Source organism: Bombina bombina, chromosome 4 (assembly GCF_027579735.1).
Source record: "Bombina bombina isolate aBomBom1 chromosome 4, aBomBom1.pri, whole genome shotgun sequence".
In the NCBI taxonomy this organism is placed as follows: domain Eukaryota; kingdom Metazoa; phylum Chordata; class Amphibia; order Anura; family Bombinatoridae; genus Bombina; species Bombina bombina.
Window position 1 is genome coordinate 1,158,917,586 of NC_069502.1, and position 12,500 is coordinate 1,158,930,085.

A 12,500-nucleotide genomic window follows, 5' to 3' on the forward strand; every position below is an offset into this window, starting at 1 on the left:
CATATTTTGTTTTCTAAATCTCCTTTTTTTTTTTTTACAAAACTGTAGTTTACCTCATTACTTGTCAGGTCAATGTAAACAAGTGCTAAGTGTCTGTTTGGGTTGGGTGTCTGTGTCTGTGTCTGAGTTTCTTTGCGTGTCTGCTAGAGTGTCTATATGTGAATCCTTATGTGTGAGTGTGTTTGTGTGTTTCAGTGTATGAGTGTGTCTGTGTGTGTGTATGTTTCTACCTTTACAACATTTCCAAGTTTAAATAGACAATTAAGAATAAAGTGCATATAAGTTTTAGTCACTTGGTCAAAAATTGCACATGTCAAAGGGGAGGGCCCTGATCAATGGTTAAGTCAGGGGCCCCAAATTTTCTAGTGGCGGCCCTGTATACCTATATACAATCTTGTGTATATAAATAGGTATAGATATATTGTACAAAATGCCATCATATATGTAGAAATATGTATTTATGAATAAATAGAACATATTTTGCTATGATTATGTAATCAGGTTTGCGCATGGGTACTTGGGTAGGGTGTTGGGTCCCCCCCCCCCCCCCCCACACACACACACATTTTTTGCTCCATTGACCTCTATGGGGGAATATGTTTAATGGGTGCGCAATATTCAAAGTTTGGCTTTTTACCCGCGTTGGGTTAGCGCGCAAAAACCCTACTTCTAGCGGCGTTAGGCCTCAAGCAGGAGCATTAAATAACACTCTGGCCCTATATGTTTTCCAAAAACCGCTCTTTATATTATTACTGGGCCTATAATTTACTACAAATATAATGAACCATAGGGTGCTCATTACTGATACGTTGTCTTACTTTCTTCTGATTGTGCTAACTTTATTTATAAATCTGTTATATCCTGTAAATGTTTTTCCTTAACAGGTATTGATATACACTTTGTTCATGTGAAGCCAAAAAATCTCCCCGCTGGTCGCACCGCCAAACCCATTATAATGGTACATGGCTGGCCAGGATCCTTCTATGAATTCTATAAGATCATCCCTTTACTGACCGACCCTGCGAGTCATGGGCTAAGTGATGAGCACATTTTTGAGGTTATCTGCCCATCCATCCCTGGCTATGGCTTCTCTGAGGCATCTCATAAACAAGGTATGTCTACAAATCAAGGGCAGCATATTAGGGTGATGTGCACATGGTCTATCAGAGTATGTGTTTATTGTGTAATAATATCAAATGCAATATAATACAGTTATAGACTACAGTGCAGGTCATTATTTATTACTGTACAATTGAGACCTTACAGTGTTTGATTACAGGAAAATGCTGATGCCACAAGGAGTGGCGAGCAAATGTTAAAGGGACATGGAACATAATTTTTTTGCATTTTAAACAACGTTCCAATTTACCTCTGGCTCAAGAGCTGCTGATTGGTGGCTGCACAGGTTTGCCTCACATTATTGGTTCACCTGTGATGCATTGTGGTTTTCTTAAAAAAGGATACCAAGAGAATGAAGCAAAATAGAAGTAATTTGGAAAGTTGTTTAAAATTGTGTTCTCCATCTGTCTTGTGAAAGGAACATTTTGGGTTTCATTTCCCTTTAAAGGGATATAAAACACACTTTCATTGTTGTAATAAAAAATAAAAACCCACTAAGGATTATACTTAAGGGATATGAAACCTATTTTTTTCTTTCATGATTCAGATGGAGCATACAGTTTTAAACCGCTTTCTGATTTACTCCTATTACCATTTTCTTCTTCATTATCTTGGTATCTTTATTTAAAAAGCAGGAATGAAGATTAGGAGCTGCCCCATTTCTAGTTCAGCACCTGGGTAGTGCTTGCTGATTGGGGGCCACCAATCGGCAAGCACTACCCAGGTACTGAACCATAAATTGTCTGGCTCCTAAGCTTACATTACTGTTTTTTTCTTTCAAATAAAGATAGCAAGAGAACAAAGAAAATTTGATAAAAGGAGTAAATTAGAAAGTTGCTTAAAATTGCATGCTCTATCTGCATCATGAAAGAAAACAAAATCAAATCCCTTAAATAGAAATCATTGCAATAGTCATTCATCATTTTAAAAGGATTTTACTTTTTAGTTTATTTTCTTCTTAATTTGTGCAGGGTCCATTACTTCCTGTCACAGCCCCACAAGAGGGGGCTGTGGTCTCTACAGAAAGGCAAAGCAGTAGCTTATCCTATGAGGTTGATAGGAGAAATCTTCTCTAGCTGCAGTCAGTTATTGACCATGCTTATTGCCTACAAAAATCATGTGACAATCAAACTTAAGTTTGGTGATGTCAGCTCTCTTATCACAATAAATTCAGTGGCTACACTGACAATTTCTCAGTGCTCATTTTGCAAGAAAACAAGTAAGTTGTTCTCTGTTTTCAACACAAATAGTTTTGATCCATTTCTGCAATATTATACTATCCAATATATGATTTGAATGATGATTCTTTTAGACGTCAATGAAAGTCTTAATCAGTATTCAGATGTAGTATTCAAATGTCACATTAAAACATTTGATTGTTACTTTTGATGTTCTATAGAAACATTTGAACGGATGTCAGGGGATACATTTGTTCTATGGTTCAAATGTGAAACTACAGAGATTGGCTCATTCCTAGTTACAAACGGGATGTATTAAATAAGACACAGGATTAATGCAGTTTCCTTAATGAATGTAGCTGTTGACTACTGAGAAAAACCCTCAACCCCAAAACAAATGACACCCAAAAACCTGACACCAGGACCCTAAAGCATTTGTATCCTGCCAAAAAAGCCCAACTCCAGAGCCACATAACCCCTCCCCATACTCATACCCATATGAAAGAACAGCTTGTTGCAGATTTTTCTTTCCTCAGATGAGAACTCGCAAGTCATCGCGTGGGTGAATATTCCCCTCCTGACCACTAGGAGCAGTCAAGACACTCAAACACACAAGAGCTTTAAATCACTCCCACTTCCTATGATCCTCATTCATTTTATTTTGCCTCCTTGATGAGGAGTGAGATGAAAGTTAAGTGCAAGTTTTTCTCATAGTTTTAAAGGGGATCCTCTAACCGATCTGAAGTCCTCATTGCAGTAACCTGTCGTCCAGAGTGACCGATAAAGAGTTAATCAGTTAGGCAGTTGGAAATGTCACAGGCCTCCCAGGTAAAATGTGGACTTATCCACCAATCTACTGGTCTATAGTGAGCTGCTCCTTGTGAATCCACAGCCTCACCAGGTGAAATGTGGACTTATCAACTAATGCCCTGGTCTACAGTTAGCTGCTCCTTTTGGATCCACTGCCATCTGCAGGTGAAATCAGGACTTGTCCACCAATCCCCTGGGTTGAGATGCTTTTACTAACTTAGATCCTTAGAATTGTGCTTGCACTGTCTAGGAAAACAAGTTAAGCACAGTGGACATAGGTGCTGAGGGGTAAGTATCTTCTCCTTATAAGCCCACCGCCTATTAGTATAAACATGTACACATGCTTCACATAGTCTGGGAACATATGTTTATACACCATACACCTTGTACTAGCGGGTTTTAGCAGTTTTGGGCACTTTTAAAAAAACATTTGTTTTTTTGAGGTTACTGTTGCTTTAAATTTTAGCGCCGTCAGCTTAGTGCGTTTAGAAGTTGTTTCTGAGCTATGCACTGTATGTTTTCCCATACCCACGCTAAATTTCTGGTTGTTACCTTGGGGTTTTTAGCGCACGCCGGTAGCGAGCCTTTTCTGTGTTGCAATCCTTTCCTTTTCCTATGTTTCCTCAGGATCGGTGGAGGTGGTAAAGCATTGTGATTGTCAGAAGTGCATATTTTATTTTACCCTTTATCTGCAGTGTTATTTCCTATGTCAGCCTTTATACTGTTTATGTTTATTGTTTACCTTTTAAGGGTTAATCCCTTTTACAATTTGCCTTTTCGTCCCTTCGGGGTTTAACTATTTGTGGTGTTTATACTGCTTATTTGCTTCAGTCTATCTCTGATATTTAAATTTCCTTGCTGGCACTATGGAGCAAACTGGTGCAGCTCAGGCTGCTGTTGCATCAGCTGATAATTTAAAAAACAAGATCCTCTGGTATTTAACCCCTTCTAGTTTGTGTTTGCTTTGTAAGTATTCCCAGGTGTGCCCCCCTGCTCAGCTTTTTACCTCATGTTCTGAGTCTATTGCTAATCCTAAACAGGGCATCGGGGTGTGCAAGGGTTTTTATCCTATCCGAGTTACTCTCAGGAAAGTTCATCTGAACTTTCTCCAGAACTTAAAGGAGCAGTATAGTCAAAATTAAGCTTTCATGATTTATATAGGGGCATGCAATTCTAAACAACTTTTCTCCAACATAGGTGTGTCCGGTCCACGGCGTCATCCTTACTTGTGGGATATTCTCTTCCCCAACAGGAAATGGCAAAGAGCCCAGCAAAGCTGGTCACATGATCCCTCCTAGGCTCCGCCTACCCCAGTCATTCTCTTTGCCGTTGTACAGGCAACATCTCCACGGAGATGGCTTAGAGTTTTTTAGTGTTTAACTGTAGTTTTTATTATTCAATCAAGAGTTTGTTATTTTGAAATAGTGCTGGTATGTACTATTTACTCAGAAACAGAAAAGAGATGAAGATTTCTGTTTGTATGAGGAAAATGATTTTAGCAACCGTCACTAAAATCCATGGCTGTTCCACACAGGACTGTTGAGAGCAATTAACTTCAGTTGGGGGAACAGTGTGCAGTCTCTTGCTGCTTGAGGTATGACACATTCTAACAAGACGATGTAATGCTGGAAGCTGTCATTTTCCCTATGGGATCCGGTAAGCCATGTTTATTACGATCGTAAATAAGGGCTTCACAAGGGCTTATTAAGACTGTAGACTTTATTTGGGCTAAATCGATTCATTATTAACATATATTTAGCCTTGAGGAATCATTTTATCTGGGTATTTTGATATATTGATATCGGCAGGCACTGTATTAGACACCTTATTCTTTAGGGGCTTTCCCAAAGCATAAGCAGAGCCTCATTTTCGCGCCGGTGTTGCGCACTTGTTTTTGAGAGGCATGGCATGCAGTCGCATGTGAGAGGAGCTCTGATACTTAGAAAGGACTTTCTGAAGGCGTCATTTGGTATCGTATTCCCCTTTGGGCTTGGTTGGGTCTCAGCAAAGCAGATACCAGGGACTGTAAAGGGGTTAAAGTTCAAAACGGCTCCGGTTCCGTTATTTTATGGGTTAAAGCTTCCAAATTTGGTGTGCAATACTTTTAAGGCTTTAAGACACTGTGGTGAAAATTTGGTGAATTTTGAACAATTCCTTCATGTTTTTTCGCAATTGCAGTAATAAAGTGTGTTCAGTTTAAAATTTAAAGTGACAGTAACGGTTTTATTTTAAAACGTTTTTTGTACTTTGTTATCAAGTTTATGCCTGTTTAACATGTCTGAACTACCAGATAGACTGTGTTCTGAATGTGGGGAAGCCAGAATTCCTATTCATTTAAATAAATGTGATTTATGTGAAAATGACAATGATGCCCAAGATGATTCCTCAAGTGAGGGGAGTAAGCATGGTACTGCATCATTCCCTCCTTCGTCTACACGAGTATTGCCCACTCAGGAGGCCCCTAGTACATCTAGCGCGCCAATACTCCTTACTATGCAACAATTAACGGCTGTAATGGATAATTCTGTCAAAAACATTTTAGCCAAAATGAACACTTATCAGCGTAAGCGCGGCTGCTCTGTTTTAGATACTGAAGAGCATGACGACGCTGATAATAATATTTCTGAAGGGCCCCTAACCCAGTCTGATGGGGCCAGGGAGGTTTTGTCTGAGGGAGAAATTACTGATTCAGGGAACATTTCTCAACAGGCTGAACCTGATGTGATTGCATTTAAATTTAAGTTGGAACATCTCCGCATTCTGCTTAAGGAGGTATTATCCACTCTGGATGATTGTGACAAGTTGGTCATCCCAGAGAAACTATGTAAAATGGACAAGTTCCTAGAGGTGCCGGGGCTCCCAGAAGCTCTTCCTATACCCAAGCGGGTGGCGGACATTGTTAATAAAGAATGGGAAAGGCCCGGTATTCCTTTCGTCCCTCCCCCCATATTTAAAAAATTGTTTCCTATGGTCGACCCCAGAAAGGACTTATGGCAGACAGTCCCCAAGGTCGAGGGAGCGGTTTCCACTTTAAACAAACGCACCACTATACCCATAGAGGATAGTTGTGCTTTCAAAGATCCTATGGATAAAAAATTAGAAGGTTTGCTTAAAAAGATGTTTGTTCAGCAAGGTTACCTTCTACAACCTATTTCATGCATTGTCCCTGTCGCTACAGCCGCATGTTTCTGGTTTGATGATCTGATAAAGGCGGTCGATAGTGTTTCTCCTCCTTTGGAGGAGATTATGGACAGAATCAATGCTCTCAAATTGGCTAATTCTTTCACCCTAGACGCCACTTTGCAATTGGCTAGGTTAGCGGCTAAGAATTCTGGGTTTGCTATTGGGGCGCGCAGAGCGCTTTGGTTGAAATCTTGGTCGGCTGATGCGTCTTCCAAGAACAAGCTACTTAACATTCCTTTCAAGGGGAAAACGCTGTTTGGCCCTGACTTGAAAGAGATTATCTCTGATATCACTGGGGGTAAGGGCCACGCCCTTCCTCAGGATCGGCCTTTCAAGGCCAAAAATAAACCTAATTTTCGTCCCTTTCGTAGAAACGGACCAGCCCAAGGTGCTACGTCCTCTAAGCAAGAGGGTAATACTTCTCAAGCCAAGCCAGCTTGGAGACCAATGCAAGGCTGGAACAAGGGAAAGCAGGCCAAGAAACCTGCCACTGCTACCAAGACAGCATGAAATGTTGGCCCCCGATCCGGGACCGGATCTGGTGGGGGGCAGACTCTCTCTCTTCGCTCAGGCTTGGGCAAGAGATGTTCTGGATCCTTGGGCGCTAGAAATAGTCTCCCAAGGTTATCTTCTGGAATTCAAGGGACTTCCCCCAAGGGGGAGGTTCCACAGGTCTCAGTTGTCTTCAGACCACATAAAAAGACAGGCATTCTTACATTGTGTAGAAGACCTGTTAAAAATGGGAGTGATTCATCCTGTTCCATTAAGAGAACAAGGGATGGGGTTCTACTCCAAACTGTTCATAGTTCCCAAAAAAGAGGGAACGTTCAGACCAATCTTAGATCTCAAGATCTTAAACAAGTTTCTCAAGGTTCCATCGTTCAAGATGGAAACCATTCGAACTATTCTTCCTTCCATCCAGGAAGGTCAATTCATGACCACGGTGGATTTAAAGGATGCGTATCTACATATTCCTATCCACAAGGAACATCATCGGTTCCTAAGGTTCGCATTCCTGGACAAACATTACCAGTTCGTGGCGCTTCCTTTCGGATTGGCCACTGCTCCAAGGATTTTCACAAAGGTACTAGGGTCCCTTCTAGCTGTGCTAAGACCAAGGGGCATTGCTGTAGTACCTTACTTGGACGACATTCTGATTCAAGCGTCGTCCCTTCTTCAAGCAAAGGCTCACACGGACATTGTCCTGGCCTTTCTCAGATCTCACGGATGGAAAGTGAACGTGGAAAAGAGTTCTCTATCCCCGTCAACAAGGGTTCCCTTCTTGGGAACAATAATAGACTCCTTAGAAATGAGGATTTTTCTGACAGAGGCCAGAAAAACAAAACTTCTAGACTCTTGTCGGATACTTCATTCCGTTCCTCTTCCTTCCATAGCTCAGTGCATGGAAGTGATCGGGTTGATGGTAGCGGCAATGGACATAGTTCCTTTTGCGCGCATTCATCTAAGACCATTACAACTGTGCATGCTCAGTCAGTGGAATGGGGACTATACAGACTTGTCTCCGAAGATACAAGTAAATCAGAGGACCAGAGATTCACTCCGTTGGTGGCTGTCCCTGGACAACCTGTCACAAGGGATGACATTCCGCAGACCAGAGTGGGTCATTGTCACGACCGACGCCAGTCTGATGGGCTGGGGCGCGGTCTGGGGATCCCTGAAAGCTCAGGGTCTTTGGTCTCGGGAAGAATCTCTTCTACCGATAAACATTCTGGAACTGAGAGCGATATTCAATGCTCTCAAGGCTTGGCCTCAGCTAGCGAGGGCCAAGTTCATACGGTTTCAATCAGACAACATGACAACTGTTGCGTACATCAACCATCAGGGGGGAACAAGGAGTTCCCTAGCGATGGAAGAAGTGACCAAAATCATTCTATGGGCGGAGTCTCACTCCTGCCACCTGTCTGCTATCCACATCCCAGGAGTGGAAAATTGGGAAGCGGACTTTCTGAGTCGTCAGACATTGCATCCGGGGGAGTGGGAACTCCATCCGGAAATCTTTGCCCAAGTCACTCAGCTGTGGGGCATTCCAGACATGGATCTGATGGCCTCTCGTCAGAACTTCAAGGTTCCTTGCTACGGGTCCAGATCCAGGGATCCCAAGGCGGCTCTAGTGGATGCACTAGTAGCACCTTGGACCTTCAAACTAGCTTATGTGTTCCCGCCGTTTCCTCTCATCCCCAGGCTGGTAGCCAGGATCAATCAGGAGAGGGCGTCGGTGATCTTGATAGCTCCTGCGTGGCCACGCAGGACTTGGTATGCAGATCTGGTGAATATGTCATCGGCTCCACCTTGGAAGCTACCTTTGAGACGAGACCTTCTTGTTCAGGGTCCGTTCGAACATCCGAATCTGGTTTCACTCCAGCTGACTGCTTGGAGATTGAACGCTTGATTTTATCGAAGCGAGGGTTCTCAGATTCTGTTATCGATACTCTTGTTCAGGCCAGAAAGCCTGTAACTAGAAAGATTTACCACAAAATTTGGAAAAAATATATCTGTTGGTGTGAATCTAAAGGATTCCCTTGGGACAAGGTTAGGATTCCTAGGATTCTATCCTTCCTTCAAGAAGGATTGGAAAAGGGTTTATCTGCAAGTTCCCTGAAGGGACAGATTTCTGCCTTGTCGGTGTTACTTCACTAAAAACTGGCTGCTGTGCCAGATGTTCAAGCCTTTGTTCAGGCTCTGGTTAGAATTAAGCCTGTTTACAAACCTTTGACTCCTCCTTGGAGTCTCAATTTAGTTCTTTCAGTTCTTCAGGGGGTTCCGTTTGAACCCTTGCATTCCGTTGATATTAAGTTATTATCTTGGAAAGTTTTGTTTTTAGTTGCAATTTCTTCTGCCAGAAGAGTTTCAGAATTATCTGCTCTGCAGTGTTCTCCTCCTTATCTGGTGTTTCATGCAGATAAGGTGGTTTTACGTACTAAACCTGGTTTTCTTCCAAAAGTTGTTTCTAACAAAAACATTAACCAGGAGATTATCGTACCTTCTCTGTGTCCGAAACCAGTTTCAAAGAAGGAACGTCTGTTGCACAATTTGGATGTTGTTCGCGCTCTAAAATTCTATTTAGATGCTACAAAGGATTTTAGACAAACATCTTCCTTGTTTGTTGTTTATTCCGGTAAAAGGAGAGGTCAAAAAGCAACTTCTACCTCTCTCTCTTTTTGGATTACAAGCATCATCAGATTGGCTTACGAGACTGCCGGACGGCAGCCTCCCGAAAGAATCACAGCTCATTCCACTAGGGCTGTGGCTTCCACATGGGCCTTCAAGAACGAGGCTTCTGTTGATCAGATATGTAGGGCAGCGACTTGGTCTTCACTGCACACTTTTACCAAATTTTACAAGTTTGATACTTTTGCTTCTTCTGAGGCTATTTTTGGGAGAAAGGTTTTGCAAGCCGTGGTGCCTTCCATTTAGGTGACCTGATTTGCTCCCTCCCTTCATCCGTGTCCTAAAGCTTTGGTATTGGTTCCCACAAGTAAGGATGACGCCGTGGACCGGACACACCTATGTTGGAGAAAACAGAATTTATGTTTACCTGATAAATTACTTTCTCCAACGGTGTGTCCGGTCCACGGCCCGCCCTGGTTTTTTTTTTTTAATCAGGTCTGATAATTTATTTTCTTTAACTACAGTCACCACGGTACCATATGGTTTCTCCTATGCAAATATTCCTCCTTAACGTCGGTCGAATGACTGGGGTAGGCGGAGCCTAGGAGGGATCATGTGACCAGCTTTGCTGGGCTCTTTGCCATTTCCTGTTGGGGAAGAGAATATCCCACAAGTAAGGATGACGCCGTGGACCGGACACACCGTTGGAGAAAGTAATTTATCAGGTAAACATAAATTCTGTTTCCAATTTACTTTTATCATCAAATTTAGTTGGTTTTCTTGGTATTCTTTGTTGAAAGCTAAACCAAGGTAGGCTCATATGTTAATTTCTATACCCTTGAAAAGCAGTCTCTTATCTCTGTGCATTTTGACAGTTTTCCACAGCTAGACAGCACTAGTTCATGTGTGCCATATAGATAACATTGTGCTCTCTTCAGTGGAGTCACCACTGATTGGCTAAAATGCAAAAAAAATAAATGTCAAAAGCACGAAGATAAGGGGGCAGTCTGCAGGGGCTTAGATACAAGCTAATCACAGGGGTAAAAAAAGTGTATTACTATAACCGTGTTGTTTATGCCAAACTGGTTAATGGGTAATAAAGGTATTATCTATCTTTTTAAACAATAAAAATTCGGGAGTAGACTGTCCCTTTAAGGATTATATTCACTCTGCTATTAGTAAAGTTTATACACTAAACTGCTAAATAGTACAATATTGTACTAGATGAAATCATGGTCTAATAAATTGCACATGTTTATGATATTCAATTGTATTTAATCAGTTTATTCTTTAAGTGGCTTGCTTGATATCCTGGTCTTTTGCGTTGCACCTTATTTTGGTGCAACTTTCTCTCTTTGCAGTTTAGTGTATAATTATACTTACCAGGTAGCAAACTGCTTGTTTATCTTTCTAACATTATTGGTTGCATTTCTTCAGCTGTTTGTTTTGTTTGTATTAGTAAAGTTTGTAGCTTGTTTGCCTCCAGGTGTTTAAGGGACATGAAACCCAAAAATTTTCTTTCATTATTCAGATAGAGAATTCAATTTTAAACAACTTTCCAATTTACTTTTCTTCTTAAATGGTACGAGTCCACCTCTGCATTCATTACTTTTGGGAATAAAAACTTGGCCACCAAGAGGAGGCAAAGACACCCCAGCCAAAGGCTCAAACACTCCCCCCACTCCCCTCATCCCCTAGTCATTTTTTGCCTTTCGTCCCAGGAGGATGGCAGAGAAGTGTGAGAATTTTTAATATTTGTTTTTGTCTCTTATGGAGGGTAGTACTCTTCGGCATGGGACAGGAGTTTTAAGTAGTCCTGTCAGTCTCTCAGTGAGGGCTTAGATGAAAGAGTCCAGAGATGCAGGAAGAGTCTTTCTGAGAAACCATCCCGACTCATGTTAACAGCTCCTCAAGCAATCGGCGTTGTCGAACTTTGCTTCACTGCCTGCATTCTTCTCTCAAGTCCATGGCGGAGGCGATGCTACTATCCGTCACACTTGAAGGGCCGTGTTCCTGTTCCACGGCGTAGATTCCGGTAAGATCGTTTAATTTTACTTTATTTGCAATGTACTGTAATGTGAATGTTTCCAGAGAGGCTACCACCTTGTGGGTCTAACTTATACATAAGGGTCTCAGTGAGTCTCTTTTAGTATCTTGGGATTGAGGGTTAATATTTCCTGAGGGGGTTATTGAACAGGGGGGTTTATAATCATGTTTATGTGATTCAACCTGTTTATGTGCGATGTTTACTGGGCTCGGGGTTGGAACATTGAGGGCTTTGGAAGTGACTTGACCTTTTGGTTGGGCTCGCTTGTTTGGACTATGCAGTTCACCATGTGTTCGGGCGTGGCTACGTTCCGTTTTTTGATTTCCACATTCCCGACTGTGTAGTGAAGGAAATTTTCTAGTCCGCAGGGGTCTGGTCATAGGAAGTGGTGAGTGCCTCAGCCATTGGGGGTGTCAGGTGCCGTTTTTTGTTTTAACTACTTTAGTTAAATATCCCCTATCCAGTTATGGAGGATTATGATGCTGAGACTGTGTTAATTTCAGATTCAGTTACAGAGGATTCTGATACTATTTTGATTTCAGATTCTGTGTCTGGTGATGAATCCGGAGTGGCCTCATTGACGTCTGTCAACCAGTTTTGTTCCGTATGCCATTTCAGAGCACCTGGTTCCTCGCGCTCGGGAAATTAAGTGACTTCTGAGCCATCTGCCTCTGGGGGTCCTGTCCTCCGAGAGGTGAGTTCCCTACCAAATCATACTTCTGAACATGCGTGTAACCCATGCGGGGGGGCGTGTTCCTCCGGAGGTTGCAGCACGTTTTTGCTTCCACATAATGTTGGCGATTGTTCGTCTGTAGAGTCCAGACGTTTATTTGAGAATGTGCTCATGCCCTATTGTCCCGGGCCTTCCGCCTTGGGGAGGGCCTCTACAGTTCCCTGCGGGGGGAATCTGTCCCTGAGTGTTGTGCCTTCCACTAAAGGATTGTGCGCCTTTGTGTGTTGCTCAGACATGTTTTTCAGTTATTGAATGACCCTATTGTTACTAGATACAGGGAATTTCAGTCTGATAACTCGAA

At 42.3% G+C, this 12,500-nt stretch overlaps 1 protein-coding gene across 5 annotated transcripts in view; it reads left to right on the forward strand.

The window, feature by feature from the left end:
* The window catches only part of EPHX1 (epoxide hydrolase 1), a 336,659-nt gene that overhangs the window by 239,790 nt on the left and 84,369 nt on the right, over positions 1–12,500 (forward strand). For all 5 annotated transcript variants that reach the window (XM_053712614.1, XM_053712612.1, XM_053712615.1 and 2 more), the window contains one exon: positions 885–1,112. In XM_053712614.1, coding sequence (XP_053568589.1) covers positions 885–1,112 — 228 coding nt within the window. The remainder of the gene's footprint in view (positions 1–884; positions 1,113–12,500) is intronic.